Genomic DNA, 20,482 nt, shown 5'->3' with positions numbered 1-20,482 from the left:
GAACCCACATCCTTCAGAGACCTTTGGAAACCTTGATCATTAATTTAATCTTCTTTTTATCCCCACTCGGATCAATAGAAAGATTTTTCTACATGTGCATTTGCAGACTCTTGTTCACTGTTAGTTTCCCCGCTGTATCCATTTCAGTGTCTTCCTCCTAGATTTCGTCAGTCACTGCCACAGAGATTCAGTAAAGCTGTCTTGTAATCCCCAGGTGTTCAGACTCATGCAACAGCTGCAGAGGGCTCAATGGCTCCAAAAAAAAAAAAACAACCCCAACACCTTAAATTTCATGTTTAAGTGCCCCCCCTTCACAACTTGTTAAAAAAGAAGGGAAATTGGAAGTTGCAGAAAATAAAATGGAAACGGAAAAGAAACATTCCCACTTGTGTTTGAAAAACTGTTAGGGAAGTGAATAGATTTTAATGTGTAATGAGAACCCACATCCTTCAGAGACCTTTGGAAACCTTGATCATTAATTTAATCTTCTTTTTATCCCCACTCGGATCAATAGAAAGATTTTTCTACATGTGCATTTGCAGACTCTTGTTCACTGTTAGTTTCCCCGCTGTATCCGTTTCAGTGTCTTCCTCCTAGATTTCGTCAGTCACTGCCACAGAGATTGAGTAAAGCTGTCTTGTAATCCCCACTGGTGTCATCCTGACAGGAGAAAAAGAGGAAAAAAAAATAAATAAAAAGAATAGGTGAGTGTGGAAGTTCCTCTGCACGCCCCCAGCGCTGGCTTTGTCAGTCCGTGGAACATGCCCACATGGGAAAAGGAGTTTGGGAAGAGCAAGCCAGACTTCAGCAGAGCTACCTCCAGCTGACACACCATCAAAGGTGAAGGGAGAAGTGATGCTCGTAGCTGCCACCTGGAATAACACGTATAAAGTCCAGTTCTTTCCTTTGGAAGGCAGGTGAGCAATCCCCACAGAGCAGCACAAAGTCAGCAACAAGGGAGAGCAACCGAGCCCGGTCTGTTCAGATTTTATATCTCTGGGGGTTTGTGCAGCATTCTCTCCCCTGCAGGAAGGGAGAGGGCAGCATAGTTAGCCCTGACATATGACTTTCTTCTTTTTAAAAAGCCACAAATGTGGTCATTTTGATCTAGAGAAGCACTTCAGAGAATATCACCGGATTAAAAAAAAAAAAAAAGTGCTCCCTTTGAATGTTTTTGTGATGACAGGTGTAAAAGCCAGTTCCACTTCTCGGGAGGAAGGAATGTTCCGTGCAGACCCTTGAAGACTGGTCATTAATCAACATGACAGACACTGACAGTGCAAATTAGAAGAAAGGGCCCTCATTACAGAGCCAGACTTCCCATGGGGACTGCTGAGGACAGGGCTTCTGTGCCATTTGCACCAGGGGAGAGGAACATCCCAGAGTCCTTAGGACAAATGGTAAAACCCAGAATTTCAGCCCTAAAAGGGGAGAGAGAGTCGCTCACTCAGGGCTGAGACTCAAACCTCAGAAGCTACAATATGCTGTGACAAGGTTCAGCTTCTAAACCTACCTTACCCCAGTACAGACCAGGCCTTCATCTGGCTTAAATCAGTTAAAAAACAGAACAATCAAGCCAAAACCACAAACAGCACTCTTTTGACTTATATGGCACTGGCTCGACATGGTTAAGGACAACTCCAAGAGAGGAGAAAATAGCACAGCGGTGTGGGAAAGGTGTCACAGGGAGAATTAAATGAATCTACATTCACCTAGGAGGTCATGAAATGCAGAGATACAGGCTCTGTGGCCCATGAAAAACGTGGAGCAGTCTCTCCTCAGGGTTGGCTTTGCCCAGGTTGGTCACAGAGCACACAATCTGACTCACCTTTCAGGCACATGTGTCTCTTAAGGTAGCTGATTTTTAACAGGCCTAACGAAAATGACATTTAAACTGAAATATACTGGAATACTGAAAACAACTGTGGAATCACCCCACAGTGCTGGACAGGTTAGGAATGTGTGTGATAGCAAAGAACCATCACATGAAGATGCTGCTTACCACAATCATACTGGAGAGAGATTTTCCTGCGATCTGCTTGAATTCAACCTTTATAAGGTTTAGGTCAACTTCACTTCGAGAAACAATCACCCTTATGAGAGTCCCGTCACGGGTGCCAGCCCCCTGAAATAACAGATGTATCAGTCTGGGGTGTTAGTAGGTGTTCAAAGGGATAAGCTATTGAAAATTGGTCCAGGACAGGAGGAACCTGCCAAACATCACTTGGCACATCTTCTGCAGCACATCTGCTTCTCCTTCTGGAGGGCCAGCTCAGTTGAGAGTTACAGGGGCACAACCTGCAGATGCCTTATGTGTCCCCATCAAGGACTCTTCCATTTATAATGCCATTGGGAGAATTGCTTCCTTAAAAGAAAATATTGTGGTTCGGTCCATTAAGGCAACATTATAGGCTAAACTTTACCCCGATCAGCCTCTTAGAGAAACAAATTCCAGAAGTTTTGTCCATGTTCCAGAAGGTGAGACTAGGCTCTTCCATTTATAATGCCATTGGGAGAATTGCTTCCTTAAAAGAAAATATTGTGGTTCGGTCCATTAAGGAAACATTATGGGCTAAACTTTACCCCAATCAGCCTCTTAGAGAAACAAATTCCAGTTTTGTCCATGTTCCAGGAGGTGAGACTAGGTTCCTTGCAGACTTTTAAGTCAGAAAAGCCAGGCTCCCATGGTATCTCAAGCTTAAAGGGTACTTCTCTTCCCAAGATGCTTGAAGGGATTCTGCTTTTACTGGCAACAACGGCACTAAACTTGCTGGATTTCACCAAAACCTTGGGTCATCTAATTTGAATTTTTTGGAAGCCAGGTTACAAGCGAAGTCCAGTATGAAAACAAGTCTCTTACAATGAAGAGTCTTACCTTTAAAGCATGGTACAGCCTCTCTGCAAAGTAGCAACGGATGTTCCTGGTGCATTTTACTAGACATACAAAAAACCTCAGTGAGAACCAATGGTAATTCCAGCCCAGGTAGCAGAGATTCAACATGCTTCCCTTTAATTCAGTGTGCCCCTGGGATCCTAAAGCACCCTTTACTTCCTACCAGATACCTTTATAATAAAGTAGATCCATCCCATAACAGTCAAAAGAAAGGGAAATGAAGCCCCTCTTACCAATAGCCAGCATGGCATCCTCAAGTGAACCATTAGTTTCACTCCTGATAGAGTCTTCTATGCTCTTACCGGCCAGTTTCTGGTATTCTTCAAACACTGTTTGAAACACAAAAAAACTTCAATTTTTTGCCAAGCAACTGCTCAGGCATTTTGACATGCTCCTGCCTGGTTAGAAAGGGACTCTCTCTGTCCTTGGGTTTAGAAAAAGAGCTATACCATCCAGCCATCATCACTGTATAAGGACTCCTAGATAAGCCATTTGATTTTTATTTTTTTTACAAGCCTTCATAAGTTTTCATGAAAGTTGGCAGCTTTTAATCACTGAGTGACCATGGTTTAGGACACAGACACGTATTTTTGAGCACCCATCTCTGCCATCCATAGCCCTGCCTCTTCTTTTTGGTGAGAGTGATTTCTCCCTTAGGAATAAGGGCCCCTTTTTCTTACCTTTCAGCAAGTGCGTGGCACTCCTTGTGCACAAGATGGTGATGAACTGTATCTCGTCAGTGCCCCGAATCTTCTCCCCAGCAGCATAGAGAGTCTGTGATTTAACACACAACTATCAGAGAGATGTTCTGTGCGTGCAGCTGGCAAAGGAACAGAGCCTGACTCAAGGCACTGCCAGGGCAAAGGGGTCTGAAGTGAAAACAGTGTGAACTAGACTCTCACAGAATGGTTGATTATGAAAACCCTTGACCACATCTCCTAGTCAGTGGCTGCTCCAATTTATCTCCACCCTTCCCAACCCTCCTGCAGCAGCCAACAATACTTCTGAGGTTTCCTCCCTGTTTGCTGTCCCACTCCACCATACTCATAGACTTTCACATGTCAAACAAGGCTCAGTGGTGCAACAAAATTGAAGAACCCCAAGTTGCTTCCACTTGAAGACCACCCCTCCCCGAACTATTGTGGCTCCAACTCTCTGCTGACTAGGACTCTGCTGCCCACTGAAGCACTCTGAAGCTCAAGAGAGGTGGGATGCAGGCATATGACTGATCACGGGCATTGGAGGGTACCTCTGCATCCTGGAGAGCCTGTGCTGTGTCCACGTAGAGGGTGGCATTGTCCCTCTCACCCTACGAGAAGAAAAAGAAAAGTAAGATTTTTGTCTCATGAGGATCCTTCCATGTATAAGCATCACAGCAAACATTCTGGGCAACAACTGATTACCCATCTCAGCTATCTATTTCTGCAGAGGAGTCAAGCAGCAATCTCAGAAGGCACAAGGGCTGACTCCTTCACTGAAAGGCACCAAAACCAGTTATGTGAAGCGCAGCCCAAAAAACTGCTAACTCCTGTTGCTCCCCTCCCTCATCAAGAGTCCCTCTCCATCTCTCCTGGAGCCCCTTTAGGGACTGGAAGGGGCTCTAAGGTCTCCCCGGAGCCTTCTCTTCTCCAGGCTGAACACCCCCAACTGAACATGTTTGTCTCTGCAGTTTATCTAGCGATCATGACTGTATTGCCTCTTCTATTGCACCCCTTCTCCAAAAAGGAGGAGAAAAATGTGAAGATCTTTATAGCCTCATTTCTCTTCTCCAGCATTACCTGAAGAAGGCAAACCAGAATCTGTTCAAAGTAGCCACTTGTTTCCGATTTTATGTCGTCTTCCAGATCAGAACCGTATTCTGCCCGAGGGAAAGAGAAGGACAAGGGAAGGTTTTGTTATTTGGGCGATATAGTTGGGATATTACCAGTCACACAAGGACACACAATAGCCTGACACTAGTCAAGAAGGTCGCTAACATAAAAAACCAGGGCTGGGATTAGCTCACACCCTCAGTGATACCCAGGTCAGCATTCACATCCAACTGAGTCTCTAGCTCCACTAATGTCTGAGAAATAAACACAGACCTAACGTTAGAGATAAAACTTTAAGGGAGCAAAGAGATACCAAGTAGTTACAAAGACATTTTTGATAAATTCCCATCTTGAGTGCATTTAACAGGGAGAAAAAGCCAAGTGCATACTTATAGTTCTGCTTGCATTCTGGCAATAGCCTTTGTGGCCAAAATGAACCAAATTTGTGATCTGCTGACGGTTTCCTCTAGCCTGATGGAGAGTTGGAAAGGGATTTTCAAATTCTCTCTGAGTAGTCACTTTGTTTGCCAGGCTGAAAGCAGAGTTAGGTTGCACCTTCTTGCTTTTAAAAAATCCCATTTTTCTGCTGCCCGTGCTAAGTTGGTAACACCATTCCTGATGTGCAATCAGGCACTCACACATGGCTCTGATCACACAAATTAGAGCCCCAGGTACTTCACCTTCTTTGTACGCCTTGATTATCTCTTTGATCTGCGCTTTTGTCCGGGATGCCAGGATCTCTATGATAACATCTTCACTTGTTCCTGCACCCTTTAATAGAAAACAGAGTGGAGAAATAAAGGTGGGGAGAGGTATCTAGTCAGGGAGTGTAATTTATTGCTAGAGAAGTATAGCCAAGGGAGGAGTCAGATGGCAGTAAAGTGAATGCTGAGCCGTGAGAAACTGTCAGGACAAAAGCTGGAGACACAAAACACATTTGGTTTGAACGTGGTTTCTTTTGCAGAGGTGCCTAATTGACTTCTGCAACGCATTTCTAGACCTGGATCTTTGATGACAGACAGTGTTAGAGGGTTACAATTCTATGATGTGGGTAAACCAATGTTTGCCTGGTCAGTCCATTTTAATAGACCTCTCTGCATGTGAAACCTGAAAAGGGACTGTATCAAGAGGCAGGATCCCAGCCAACCCCAGCCTGACCCTCGCACCACCACCCCTTGGTTTCTTAAAGGTTTCATGTCTCAGGTGGGACACCAGGGCAACAGCTTTGTGTCATTAAGCTTCATTCACAAGAGGCACTGCAGAAAGCAGGAAGAGATGTTTAACCAAAAGCCATCATCTGTGGACGTTCATTCCTTGCCAAAGCTGAGTTTAGTTTTGCTGCTGCCTTCCCCAGGCTCCGAGACATGTGTGTACAGAAACTCTCATACACCCCCAAAGCAGCATTTCCCCCCAGATATGCATTAGTGGCAAAATTAACTATTTCATAGAATCATCTAGGTTGGAAGGGACCTTTTAAGATCAAGTCCAACCATCAACCTAACACTGCCAAAACCACCACTAAACTATGTCCCTAAAAGGACATTTCTCAAAGGCCACTGCTAATAACAAACTTAACTATGTGACAGTCCAGTTAGTATCACTTGTGTTAATTAGCAGAGTTACAGGAAATTAACACCGGATCTGTGCTGCTACTTAAGGGTCAGCATGCAATTTGCTCACCTTCATGGCATCATGGAGCTCCTTAGCATCATACTTGAACGGGGAGTACATGAGGGCTACCATGAGCCTCTCAAAGTCACCACTCAGTTCAGACTTCAGGCTTTCAATCAGGTCCTGTTAAACACACACCATACAGTTACATAAAAAGCCTCAGAGGACCTCTTTACTGCCTGGGGCTGTTTCCATCCCCATGGCCTACAGCAATGAAGCTGAACGATAATATTGTCTTGTCAGTTTATTAGAAAAGGTCCCGGGACTGAAAGAGACACCTAAGTCCAAAAGGGGACGTGTCTAGGTCCTTCCACCTTCCCTGTTGTCCCATTACTCAAGCTTCTCCCAGGTACTAATTAATTCTGCAGCAGAGCAGGGAAGAGGAAAAGCTCCCTCCACCTTTTTTAACTGAGAAAGCAGAACCAGGCAGCTGAAGGCTCCTCCAAGGGATGGAGCTTCACCCAGCCAATTCCCAAAGCCTGCACATGAACACCCAGGACTTCTGCAGAATCAGACATTCAGTCTGTTTGAATCATGAATGGTTTGGGTTGGAAGGGACCTTAAAGATCATTGTGTTCCAATTCCCCAGCCCTGGGCAGGGACACCTCCCACCAGACCAGGTTGCTCCAAGCCCCATCCAGCCTGGCCTTGGATAGACTTGAAGATAGACTGCCAACTTTCCTTTCACTATAATGCAGGTTTTTAGGGTACGATTTTAGTGGGGTGCAAGCACTCTATCAATTGTCCCATACTTGTCCCCCATCTCCCTTCCATAACAGCCTCCCTTCCATTGGAAGGGAGTCATTGGAGTCCCCTGTTTCTACACTGACCCAAGAGCCTATATTGCTCTTTCCCAATACATTTCCTTCTTTCCCCCCCTCTTTAACTGTGACTCTCAGAGAACTAGCTCTGGAGTATGGCTGGTGGAAGAGTTTTTGCCAATAAAAGTAAGATTTTACAAAAGACAGAAAGATAGCTGCAGGAAAACATGGTTGTCGATAATCTCAGTTTGTTTTCATTTCAGAATTTCCAAACAAATATAATTTAATAAGTCTAAGTTGAACTTTCTTTGGCATTTAAAATACCCTCAAAACAAACCAATATTTTACTCAAAATGCCACTCAGAAAGCTATCAATTTTTTTTTTTTTATAGCTTTGAAAGCAATAGGTTACACTTCAAGTTAAAATCAATTCTTAAAAAATATTTCTGGACAAAATGTAATTTAGAAAATAAAATTGGACTCTTTGGGAGAAAACCAGTTTTTCCAAAAAAAAAAAAATAATAATAATTTCACACATTCACTCCAGGCCTTATAAATAAATATTTATCTACTTATTTGCAGAAGACCTGCATATTGTTTATGCTTGCAGCATGAACTGCACACCCATTTACTACATCCTGCATGCAGTGAAACAACAACTAAATATGGCCTTGTTTAGGAAGAACCTTTCCAAACTGTGCTTTGAAGGATTTTGCAATCTGTTGACGTTGCATATTGCTCCTCTTGGTTAGGACATCAATTATAGCTTGTTCATCAGTCCCTGTGGAAAGAAACAATAAGCCATAAACACAGACTAAGTTGAGGCTATTCCAAAAATCCCAATTCAAATATTCAGACAACCTTCACTAGTTCATTGCCATCATAGAATGGTTTGAGTTGGAAGGGTCCTTCAAGATCATCCAGTTCCAACCCCCTGCCCTGGGCAGGGACACCTCCCACCAGACCAGGTTGCTCCAAGCCCCATCCAGTCTGGCCTTGAACCCCTCCAGGGATGGGGCAGCCACAGCTTCTCTGGGCAACCTGGTCCGGGGTCTCACCACCCTCACAGCAAAGATAACGTAGAAGTTTAAGTATGTACTGAGGAAACTTTAGTTGTTAATTTTCCACCTCAAAAAATGGTATCTTTGGCTGCAATTTTCTTTAGGAATGGCTTTTAACTTGTCCAGGCCTTATAAATAAATATTTATCTACTTATTTGCAGAAGACCTGCATATTGTTTATGCTTGCAGCATGAACTGCACACCCATTTACTACATCCTGCATGCAGTGAAACAACAACTAAATATGGCCTTGTTTAGGAAGAACCTTTCCAAACTGTGCTTTGAAGGATTTGGCAATCTGTTGACGCTGCATATTGCTCCTCTTGGTTAGGACATCAATTATAGCTTGTTCATCAGTCCCTGTGGAGAAAAAAAAATAAGCAATAAACACAGAGTAAGTTGAGACTATTCCAAAAATCCCAATTCAAGTGTTCAGACAACCTTCACTAGTTCATTGTCATCATAGAACGGTTCGGGTTGGAAGGGACCTTAAAGATCATCCAATTCCAACCCCCCTGCCCTGGGCAGGGACACCTCCCACCAGACCAGGTTGCTCCAAGCCCCATCCAGTCTGGCCTTGAACCCCTCCAGGGATGGGGCAGCCACAGCTTCTCTGGGCAACATGGGCCAGGCTCTCACCACCCTCACAGGAAAGATAATGTAGAAGTTTAAGTATGAGGAAACTTTAGTTGTTAATTTTTCACCTCAAAAAAATGGTATCTTTGGCTAAAATTTTCTTTAGGAACGGCTTTTAACTTTGCAATTATAAGCAGAATGTAGAATTTACATCTGTTGTTGGAGTCAACTCACCAAGCCCTTTCATGGCCTTGTACAGAATCTGAGCATCAGGCGTGGGGTCAAAGTTTAAAGCACCGGTCACAACCTTGCCCTCTTCTTCACTCTGAAAGAAGAAGAAAAACATGGGGCTTTTCACCACTGCTTTGGCATCAGCTGAAGGAAAAAAAATAAAGTATTTTGGAAAGTAAAATATTTTTATCGATTCCTTGGGAAAGACACAGGAGAGGGGAGGGGTTGGTTCTTCTAGGCTGGTTGGTTTGTTCTAGTTCTTCGCCTAGCTGAGTAGGCTAGATTTTTTTATTCACCTGTTAAATACAACACTTTATAACACGTATGCTGTCGTATTATATTGCTATTAGGAACTGCATTTCTCAGTGGTTTGGTGCAGGGTAGCTTTTTCCCCCCGTAGTTTTTTGGTTTCATGGAATAGTCATGCTCTCATGGACCGTTTATCCAGGTAGCAGGTTTGTTCTCCTGCTGCTGCTTCATTTCTGCACAGCTGATCTCAAGAAGGAAATATCTCTGCGGGCCAGGCTCTCACCACCCTCACAGGAAAGATAATGTAGAAGTTTAAGTATGAGGAAACTTTAGTTGTTAATTTTTCACCTCAAAAAAATGGTATCTTTGGCTAAAATTTTCTTTAGGAACGGCTTTTAACTTTGCAATTATAAGCAGAATGTAGAATTTACATCTGTTGTTGGAGTCAACTCACCAAGCCCTTTCATGGCCTTGTACAGAATCTGAGCATCAGGCGTGGGGTCAAAGTTTAAAGCACCGGTCACAACCTTGCCCTCTTCTTCACTCTGAAAGAAGAAGAAAAACATGGGGCTTTTCACCACTGCCTTGGCATCAGCTGAAGGAAAAAAAATAAAGTATTTTGGGAAGTAAAATATTTTTATCGATTCCTTGGGAAAGGCACAGGAGAGTGGAGGGGTTGGTTCTTCTAGGCTGGTTGGTTTGTTCTAGTTCTTCTCCTAGCTGAGTAGGCTAGATTTTTTTATTCACCTGTTAAATACAACACTTTATAACACGTATGCTGTCGTATTATATTGCTATTAGGAACTGCATTTCTCAGTGGTTTGGTGCAGGGTAGTTTTTTCCCCCCGTAGTTTTTTGGTTTCATGGAATAGTCATGCTCTCACAGACCATGTCTCCAGGTATCAGGTTTATTCTCCTGCTGCTGCTTCACTTCTGCACAGCTGATCTCAAGAAGGAAGTATCTCTGCGAGAAGGATTTGGGCCAAGAGACTACCTTGGAGGAACAGATCCACCTGGAGAAGTGAAGGTTGGATGGTTTCCCTTGAGCCAAGGGCCAACTAGACAGGAATCCACCAGACAGACGCCTAAGGCACTGCCAGTGCTGGAGTCCCAGGGCACAAAGACACACTGAGACTTATTCCACTCACCATGAGGCAGTGGGGCCATTAATCAGAGCCCAGGCTTAAGAGCTTGAGTCTAACAAAAGCTGTTAGTCAAGGGACTGGCTGGAATACAATAAGGTCCTTTCAACAGGCGAGTACCTGAGGGGTTAGTCACAGAGAGTCACCACCACCTTAGTCCAATAACGGACAGAATTTTCTCTTCCTCAGCAGCCCAGAGATTTAAGTTGCTCTGGGAAACTACTATATTCTCACAAATTTACTTTCAGGGATGTGGTTAATATTGAACTAATGCTATCAGTAGGACTTGATGGATTTTTCAATGGGGGTGGCCTCAGAGTCAGATAAAAAACACCTTTGGATCAGAGCTTAAGGATCAGAAGGAATCACAATAGTTGTCCCATCTGACTCACATATCACGGACCACCAAGTGCCACCCAGCAGCCTCCTCCTATGGTGCAAATCCCTTCTGCTCTTGTCTCCTGTGCTAAAGAGGGTCCTGCCCCTCTTCTAGAGTGTCACCCAAGTCCTCTCCAGAAAAAAAAAGCTTTCCAGCGATCCTTGCCAGGCAGAAGAGCTTGTGGAAATTCCCTTCAGGACCTGCATTCCTGCTTTTTAATGAGAGGCTGGAAGTTTAATGGCTGTGTGCTCAGGAGAGCCTGTCAGCCAATGCCAGGTCTAGCCTGGTGCCACAGCTGAACCGTATCCAAATGCTCAGGCTGGCTCTGGCCAAACTACTAGCTCAGGTGTCCTTCTTGAGTGCTTTGCCAGTAGATACAGCTGGCATGTGTTTGCAGGCTGGCCCTTTTGCCAGCCAAGCTCTGGGAGCAGAGACAAACAGGCAAGAGGCCATGATGGGCATCAAGAGAGGCAGCGTGTTCATCAGCCTGGAAGATCTGGAAGAGGTCTTCAGTTTGCAGAAGTTTGCTTTACAGCCAGCACAGGGACAGAGAGGACAGTGTCAACAGGAAACTTCTCAACAGAGGCAGCTTTGAGTCCCAGTGACTACTGAGCAACAAATTTAAGGCCATGGTGAAGTTGTAGAAAGAGCAATCACCAACTAAAGCAATGCCACCCCCAAAGGTTTGTCATCGGTCTGGAAGGGGAGGGTTGGCTGAGCTGGTAGGACCATCGCAAAGGCTCCTTTTCTGCTGCCCTTTGAAGTCAGCCAGCACCAACACAACTGCCCTGGAGAGGAGGTTACACGGAACCGTTTGAGTTTGCTCTGAAAGAAGATGGACAATCCTCCTTTCTCATGTGAAAGAAACACTTTGGACCTGTGCCTGGTGACTCAGAGAAAGAGGGAGTGCAAAGCCAAGCTTTCATTTGGAGGCAGCGGACACAACTTAAACAATAGTCTTTTTTTGGTCGTAAATTCCAATGAACATTTACAGCCCATCCTGGCTCAAGCAGCGCACTCATGACTCATGCATATGCCTCATTATCCATGTATTTAATTCTTCCAGCGCAGGTACAATCACAACAAGTTTCCAGAGTAACCCTGTTGAGTTTGGTCTTGTTTCCCCAAATTAATTGATCCTACAATTACCCAACTGAAACTACTCGAGACGTCTGTCTTAATGCTCATGTGAAGGTGGATAATTGGCAGGGAGGCAATGGAATCAGCATACCTCACAGCTGGTGCTCTGAAAAGTTTTACCTATAAATGAAGGGGAAGGGAATTAAAAGTTCTCCTAGTCAAATACTTTCAAACCTAAACAGTAGTTTATTGAAAAGCTGGAGTTTGTGGGGGTGGGGTTACTGGGTTTGGTCTTTTTGGTGTGGTTACTCCCCTCCCTCCCAACTCAGTAGAATATTTCTGAAAAAGTTTCATTTTTTTTTTCCATTCTGTTTGCTTTTCAACTCTATTTTTTAAGGGTTTGGAAAACCAAAACAATATTCTGCCATCCTTCCTTTGCCCTCTCATCTTCTCTTTGTGCCTCCACCCCCTACAACACCAACAGGTAAGAGATTGCTGGAGCTTTCAAGGGCTTTTCTCCTTCTCCTTTTCTCACTCTAAGTTTTCAAAAGATTCCCAGCTTGGGGTAGGGATGGGGTTTCAACAGATCAGCAGAAAAGGGAAAAATTAAACTCAGAGCTACCCCAAGCTTTGGAAAAAGTCCATTTTACTGTACTAAACTTCCAAAAGGAAATAGGAAGGCAGAGGGCCATCAGGGGAAAGGAAGATTACAATTTTAATATTTCTGGGGAAGAAAAAGATCGTGATATGTTTTTAGATCATGAAAAGTTTCCTCTCTGAAGTTTATCTAAAGGAAAGTAGGAATTAGCTTGGTGTTCCTCAACCACCAAGGTGTTTTGTTTTTGTTTTGTTTCTTTTCTCCAGTTTCCACCTTCGCACCAAGGTGTTTTGTTTTTGTTTTGTTTCTCCGGTTTCCACCTTCACTGTTGCAAAATTGTAACCCAGAATTTGAAAGATGGTCATGTCCATGCAAAGTGGTTTTTCACTCCTTGATGACGTGTTGCACTTGAGGTAATATAATAGACCCTGAGACAGCTCTCCTACGCTTCCCAGGCACCTTCGCTGGCACGTGGCAGCAGAAGCCCCTTTGAGACCCCCTGCTCAGCTCAACCCTTGCATAGGCTGCTGAAACACGAAGCCTTCTTCATGCTTTCAAGGGCTTTTCTCCTTCTCCTTTTCTCACTCTAAGTTTTCAAAAGATTCCCAGCTTGGGGTAGGGATGGGGTTTCAACAGATCAGCAGAAAAGGGAAAAATTAAACTCAGAGCTACCCCAAGCTTTGGAAAAAGTCCATTTTACTGTACTAAACTTCCAAAAGGAAATAGGAAGGCAGAGGGCCATCAGGGGAAAGGAAGATTACAATTTTAATATTTCTGGGGAAGAAAAAGATCGTGATATGTTTTTAGATCATGAAAAGTTTCCTCTCTGAAGTTTATCTAAAGGAAAGTAGGAATTAGCTTGGTGTTCCTCAACCACCAAGGTGTTTTGTTTTTGTTTTGTTTCTTTTCTCCAGTTTCCACCTTCGCTGTTGCAAAATTGTAACCCAGAATTTGAAAGATGGTCATGTCCTTGCGAAGTGGTTTTTCACTCCTTGATGAAGTGTTGCACTTGAGGTAATATAATAGACCCTGAGACAGCTCTCCTACGCTTCCCAGGCACCTTCGCTGGCACGTGGCAGCAGAAGCCCCTTTGAGACCCCCTGCTCAGCTCACCCCTTGCATAGGCTGCTGAAACATGAAGCCTTCTTCATGATAAGGTGAAAGGACAACACAAATCTTTCTGAAGACAACACAAAAGCAGTCAAGAGAAAACCCATGCACTACCAGCAGTGGTGCTGGGCTGGGAAAGAAGACTTCTCTGCCAGCGTTCCTCCATCCCATATCCCCAGCAGGTCCCTTCTAGGCCTTGGTTTATAGGTATCTGGAGATCATAGAATCATAGAATGATTCGGGTTGGAAGAGACCTTAAAGATCATCCAGTTCCAACCCCCATTCAGCCTGGCCTTGAACCCCTCCAGGGATGGGGCAGCCACAGCTTCTCTGGGCAACCTGTTCCAGTGTCCCACCACCCTCACAGGAAAGAATTTCTTCCTAAGATCTCATCTAAATCTCCCATCTTTCAGTTTAAAATCATCCTTATCAAGATAAAGTCTAGGGGTAAACATGGCCGTGGGAGAGCTGCCATTGATGGCAAGATCCATGCACATCACCAGAGCTGCCTCCTGCCTGACCTGACCCGTGCCCTGAGGCTGCCTCAGCACACCCCCTGAGCATCCCCCCATCCTGCCACATCCCCCCCCCCAAAACCACAAGAGTTTAAAAGAGAACACACGCAGCATTTCTGGCTCCTAGCAGACAGCCAGGGTGCCCAAGTCCACATTGTCACTGTGATATTCAAAACCCACCAAAGATAAAGACACCGTGGCTTGGCCGCATCTCCCTCCCTGACCACAGCCTGCCAGCACAACTGGGGACCAGTGCCCTGAACTCACTGTTCAGCAGATGAAGAGTCTGCAGCTTCCAGACCCCATGCAGACCTCAGCTGTGTCACTTTGCTGTCCCCAGCCACTGTCTCCCCACACACAAAGGCACCCAAACACCCCCTGTGCCCCTCTTGATTGTGAAGGACCAGGGAGAGCTTGCTCTTCCTTGTAAAGCCAGCAACCATCTTAACGCCTTCTTTAAGTAAGGTTTTGGAAGTAACAAAAGCTGTTTTACACCCAGAAAAAAAAAAAAAAATAAATCAATAAATAGGTTTGGCTGTTTTTTAAAGGGAAACATTTCCTTCCCACCCAGTGCCTGATGCAACCTGTAAGTCAAGGTGTTTTATTTCAGCATTTCCTCTACTTACCCAGGCCTTCCACCACGCCATTGCAGTCTCAGTGCTGGTACCTGGCTCTGTTGGTGAAGAAAACCACACGTTATCACACCTCACAGTTAGGGAAACTGAGATTTGAAGGAGGTAGGGGGAAGGGGAGAAAAAAAAAAAAAAAGAAAAAAATTCTTTTTGATAAACTTACCACCAGAAAATTGGAATAACTGTACTCCACAGGAGGCTTATTCCCTCTGGAAGCTGCAGAATGTAACTGGCCTCTCTGTGCTGGGAACACGCAGGTATAAACCAGCCTTATCTACAAATTCTGTGGGGAAACGCCTTTGGACATGGCTCAACCTGTTTTTCACATGTGATCTCACGGGGAGAGCTCAAGTTGCTTAATAAACCAGGCTTCCCTTGTGAGGAGCCCTACGTTCAACCCCGTTGACTAAAGCTCACTGCAATTTTTCCACTGCTTCTCCCCGCACACACCCTTCCCCACTAACATTTTGGCCCCTGGCACCAACACAAAACACGAATTACAGCCAGGTAATTTCTCCACTAAGACTCAGTGAGTTCTGCTACAACAAAATAAGCCACTCGCTTGTTACTACGAACCCTTTCTATCTCTACCAATCTGGAACACAGCAAAACAGCACTCGAGGAACTTCACAAACCCTCCTCTACTTCCCTTCCTTCAATAAAGCTTATTTTAAAAAACCCAACCAAACAAAACCTCAACACACACAGCCACACTGTATGGATCCTACATCTTATAGTAAAGCTCAATAAAGCAGCAGACTGTACAGAGACTTAGAATCATAGAACGGTTAGAGTTAGAAGGGACCTTCAAGATCATCCAGTTCCAACCCCCTGCCCTGGGCAGGGACACCTCCCACCAGACCAGGTTGCTCCAAGCCCCATCCAGCCTGGCCTTGAACCCCTCCAGGGATGGGGCAGCCACAGCTTCTCTGGGTACCCTCTTCCAGTGTCTCACCACCCTCTGAGGAGATAATTTCTTCCTAATATCTCATCTAAATCTCCCCTCTTTCAGTTCAAAACTGTTCCCCCTTGTCCTATCTCCCCACTCCCTGGTCAAGAGTCCCTCCCCATCTTTCCTGTAGCCCCCTTTAGGGGCTGGAAGGCTGTTATAAGGTCTCTCTGGAGCCTTCTCTTCTCTAGGCTGAAGAACCCCAACTCTCTCTCATAGGAGAGGTGCTCCAGCCCTTGGGAGGTTCCTCCCCCATCCCGTATCTAGACTTGCATGGCACGAGTCAAGAAGCATCTCTAGGCTACCATAGGGCCAGCATATTTAAGGCCAAAAACTTCCAATGATGCCAAGCCCAGCAAAGCTGTCACAGGGCTTGCACTAGCTGCTGTGCCACGTTAAGGCTTCGCAGTGGAGTGTGGTTTTGATTTATTTTTTTTTTTCCTTTTTGCGTTTGTTTTAAAAAGAGCCGAACTGCTCTTAGTGCTTTCATTTGGAGAAACGTTTCTGTGAAATCAGCTAAAATATCTTATGGTTGTAGCAATATTTTCCTGTCTAGACTTTTGTCAGAATCCACCCGTGCCAGCATTTATTTATCTATTTTTAATGGAAAGCTGCCCTGATGGAAACGTTCCCACCAGCTATATCTTAACCCTCGTTATATAGGAGCTTTGTCCCCTCTCACATTAACAGACCCACATGGGACACTGGTTAAACCCCAAACTATGGGCCTCTCTTGTTTCCTTTCCACATGCTGCTATTTCACTTAACCCAGCAGGGTCCCTGATGGCCTGGGAAGCTGCCCTGGCCATTCCCAAGAGAATGAGCTGTGCCAGCTTCTCCTGCCTCAAAACACATCCATCATATGGCAAGGACAAGCTGTGAAGGAGGAGGCATTGCCCTTGGCATAATAAGCATGTCACTAGGGGCTGGTTTCTAGCCATGTTGGAGAGGCAGGTTCATCAACAAGGGGATCTCATGGGTGGTCTTCTGTTCTCCCTCCTCCTGGGGAGAAGGTGGATTCTCTTTTGCTGGATCCCAAGGTTGTGCCCGGCTGGTGACACGTGCCTTTTCCCTGTGTTGGGATTTGGTTGGGTCAACTTGCCATGGAGGTCAGCTTTCTTGAGGACTCCAAGGACAAAGAAGCCCTTCCAGATAAATAATCAGAGTCACAGCTGTAGGTCACAGAGGGGAGCAGAGACCAAACTGGGCAGAAAACGGGAACAAGCCCAAGAGGTCACTCTCACCAACATGAACTAAAAAGGCTGTGAAGGGACACAACAGGGGATTTCAATGCAGAGAATAAGAAATCAATATGGATGGGCTAGGAAAGGTCTGGAGAACCTGAACCCTGCAGCAAGGATCAAAGCTCACTCAGAGCACACACATCTTTTACACCACCGGTAAGCTATGAAAGGCACAACCTCACATATAGCCCAGTGATTACCCCCAGCATCACACAGAACTTCAGAAAAGGGGCAGAAGACAATTCATGGGTTCTCCCAAGCCTCACATTCTCACACCCCCCCAAGGCCATTTTTGCACCTCAAGTAATACTCCTTTTTGGAAAGGGAACTCCAAATCTACTAACAAGACTGTCAATAGAAATTCTGCCCAACATCACATTAAGGTGGTTAGAATTTGACTTGGGCATCGATCCTGTTGACTTCTACTGTAGGGTACTCTGTGGTACCCCACAAAGTACAGTCATCTCTCAGCTGTCTGGGAGGTTGTCACCTGGGCAGCGGGTCAGTCATGCTGTGGGTACAGACATCCATAAAGGATCTCCACAGTCAACCTTTCTCAAACCCCATCCATGGGCCTCCTCTAGGCTTTCAGAGAATCCCTGAGCTGCCCAGCATGGTCATCAGCCAGCAGGAGTGGGCAGAGACCTCCAGCAGAAGCAGCACATGCACCATGATCAGGTTTGGTTTGTGGGTTTTAAAGCTGTTTGGTCCAAATCAGTTTCCAGCTAGACAAAAACAAAGAAGCTACCAGGGTACTTTGCTTTTCTTGATTCTGCCCTTGCAACTGCCTGGGCTTGAATCAGTGACAGCAGAGCTGCCCATGATATATACTCAACCAGTGTAAGGAAAGTAATAAAAAAAATCACCAGCAGGATTTTGCTCAACCTTTTTCAACCAGCCCAAAATATTTAAGGCATGAAGTAAAGGTGCTGGTGCATTCCTGGCACTGTCTCAAGAAGTTTTCACCACCCCTTAAGCTCCAGCTGCTTCGTTCTAGGTCAAATAAGAGCAGCCTGAAGCATACTCTGCTTTAGACTGAGGGTGGCTAAAGTATTTTAGGGTGCAGGGGAAGCCCCCTCTTCCATCTGTAGGTCTTTAAAGTCTGGCCCTATGCCTGGAAAGCTTCAGACCAGGAGCTGACTTGCTTTGGAAGCTTATGGAAACCAGGTTCCCAAGTGCTCAGCAACTTCACTTCCACCATGGCTTTCTCTTCTAATAGAAATTTTTAAAACCTAACAAGAACAGCACAGCCCACTGAGAATTTCACCCCAAAGTTTGTATTTCTTTCAGGTGTTTTGGTTTTTTTTTTCCAGCCAGGAACTTGGAAGTCAAGTGGAATCGTTACAGGAACAACACACCAAGTGCAAGAGATACTTTCATGCAAACTGATGGTCTAACAAAACTACTTACGTTTGAGGAAATCAGAGCTCATCCCTCAGACTGAGCAGGAGAGAGGTATTCTGTTACAAGGCTAAAATATGAATAACTGTCTCCAATCCAGCCCGTAAGTGATACCATGTAGAACTGTAGCTCTGGTGAGGAGACAGCTCAAACTGCAGAGTTTTCTTTTATACATAAAAGAAATGCCCAAACCCACACAGGCCTCTGCTTTTCAGGTCTAGACATAACCCCCTTGCTTGTAACAAGTCTTTCAGCTCTACACCCATTATTAACAGCACTTTGCCCTACCTGCCAGTGACTTGCACCAGTCTCTGTCCCCAGCAGCTGCTGTGTTTGCTGACAGGCTTAGTCTCTCTCACTGTGCAAACTGCGCTGATTTCATCCCACAGATTTTAAATCACTGCATAAACAAGCCCAGAGACTAGGCACTACCACCTTCTCTTCTCTTCCTCCTTCTCCTTCTGCTCCCCTACCTCTTTTCTTTTTTCTTTTTTCTTCCTATTTATCACTACTTAAATGGGCAGGAGCAGCTGAATGCCCTCACAATCCTTAAGAGCAAATGACCCTACATCTGCTAATCAGCTCGCCATCACCTGAAATCAGATCATTACAAGGGAGAGCTGTGTAAATTTGCCAGCAAGCCAATCCCAACAAAAAAGTTATTGTCTGTTTATGAAGGAGGTGTGAGCTGGGAAAAATGAGCAGCCGGGGAAGGCAGCAGTTCTGAGAGCAAGGAGAGCATCTGCAGTGCAAAAATAAAGTCAATGAAGCCTAAAAAAAATTGTATTCACATACCTGGCAGCCCAGTGTTCACCCTGCCCTTTCCTCTTGTGCCTTTGAACCATATTTCACAGTGAAAATGACCCCAAAATAGGATTATTTCCATTTGAAAATCGCTACCACAGCTTAATTTCCCAAGTTTCCTTTATTACCGCAAGCGTTTTTGTGCCAAGTATCATAAGAGAAAATCGTTGGGGGGGTGTGTGTGTGTGTTCAATCACAGAAGCAGCAACAGAGGAAAAAAACTCAGGGTTTGACCCCCCCCTTGGCACCTTTGTGGCTCAGAAGGATGAGCCACAAAGCGGGGATGGGGTCCGTGGTGCAGGGGGCTTTGCCCAGGGGTTTGCAGGGATTGATGAAGTTGACTTTGCTTTTCCCCAGCACCTTCGCTGCTTGGGGCCCCTCTGCGGCCGGTGGGAGAGGCAGGAACACAAACACAGCCCCTTGGCTGCCTCTGCTCTGCTTCTGGCTGACTCCAACGCAGCATTTTTCTCCTCATTCCTTGCTCGCAGCTCCTGCCCGCTGCCAAGAAATTCCTCCCGGCTGCCCCAACCACCGCTCCCCACACAACGCAGGCGAGGCCTGCTCTTGTTTAACCCCAAAGGCCACGAGAGAAAGCACCCCCCACCAAATCCAAATGGGCAAAAGCAGCTCACTGGGGGACACGACCGATGCCAGGAGTCCAAATGCCAGCAGCCGCTGGGATGCAGCATTTGGGAAGCCTTTGGATGTTTGTGTGGGAGATCGTGCCCTCACCTGCCTCTGTGGGGATTATTTTCTGGTGTAGCCCTTGAGGGAATAAGCACAGGTGTCTGTACACAAGAAAAGATGGTCCTGCTGTTTGAAATGACCCTGTGGGTGGGGACAGACTTACACAGGGAGAAGAGACAAGGGGCCTTGCTCCTGCCCATTAGTGTTCATGTGCACCTAAAGGGGCTCCAGGAGAGATGGGGAGGGTTCTTGATCAGGGAGTGGAGCCATAGGATGAGAAGTAAGTTTTAAACTGAAAGAGGGGAGATTTAGATTAGATCTCAGGAAGAGATTCTCTCCTGTGAGGGTGGTGAGACACTGGAAGAGGCTGCCCAGAGAAGCTGTGGCTGCCCCATCCCTGGAGGGGTTCAAGGCCAGGCTGGATGGGGCTTGGAGCAACCTGGTCTGGTGGGAGGTGTCCCTGCCCAGGGAAGGGGGCAGGGGGTTGGAACTGGGTGATCTTTAAGGTCCCTTCCAACTCAAACCATTCTATGATTTTATGGTTGGTGTGAAGATGAGGAGGACCAGAGAGCAATGTGGCTCCCAGGTTTTACAGCCAGGGAGTTGCTCCTTGGCAGGACAGACGATCAGAGAGCACCTTGAGAGCACGTCCATTTTGTGGGTGGTAGAAGAGGCTGTTGCTGGAGCT

General features: G+C 45.6%; 1 protein-coding gene across 1 annotated transcript; it reads right to left on the bottom strand.

Annotated features, from left to right (window-relative positions):
- Positions 1 to 413: 413 nt before the first annotated feature.
- On the bottom strand, positions 414 to 19,152 carry LOC106897447 (annexin A8-like protein 1). The gene is made up of 13 exons (XM_014958062.1): positions 19,099 to 19,152; positions 14,704 to 14,750; positions 9,708 to 9,798; positions 8,463 to 8,557; positions 6,385 to 6,498; positions 5,385 to 5,475; positions 4,672 to 4,751; positions 4,143 to 4,202; positions 3,574 to 3,667; positions 3,127 to 3,222; positions 2,876 to 2,934; positions 2,003 to 2,125; positions 414 to 660 (listed from the first exon to the last, which is right to left on the bottom strand). Exons 2-13 carry the CDS (start codon positions 14,722 to 14,724, stop codon positions 604 to 606), a joined length of 981 nt encoding a protein of 326 aa, XP_014813548.1. The 5' UTR covers positions 14,725 to 14,750; positions 19,099 to 19,152; the 3' UTR covers positions 414 to 603.
- Between the last annotated feature and the right edge of the window lie 1,330 nt (positions 19,153 to 20,482).

Source organism: Calidris pugnax, unplaced genomic scaffold, assembly GCF_001431845.1.
Source record: "Calidris pugnax isolate Ruff unplaced genomic scaffold, ASM143184v1 scaffold352, whole genome shotgun sequence".
Lineage (NCBI taxonomy): Eukaryota > Metazoa > Chordata > Aves > Charadriiformes > Scolopacidae > Calidris > Calidris pugnax.
This window is presented reverse-complemented; position numbering and strand designations above follow the sequence as displayed.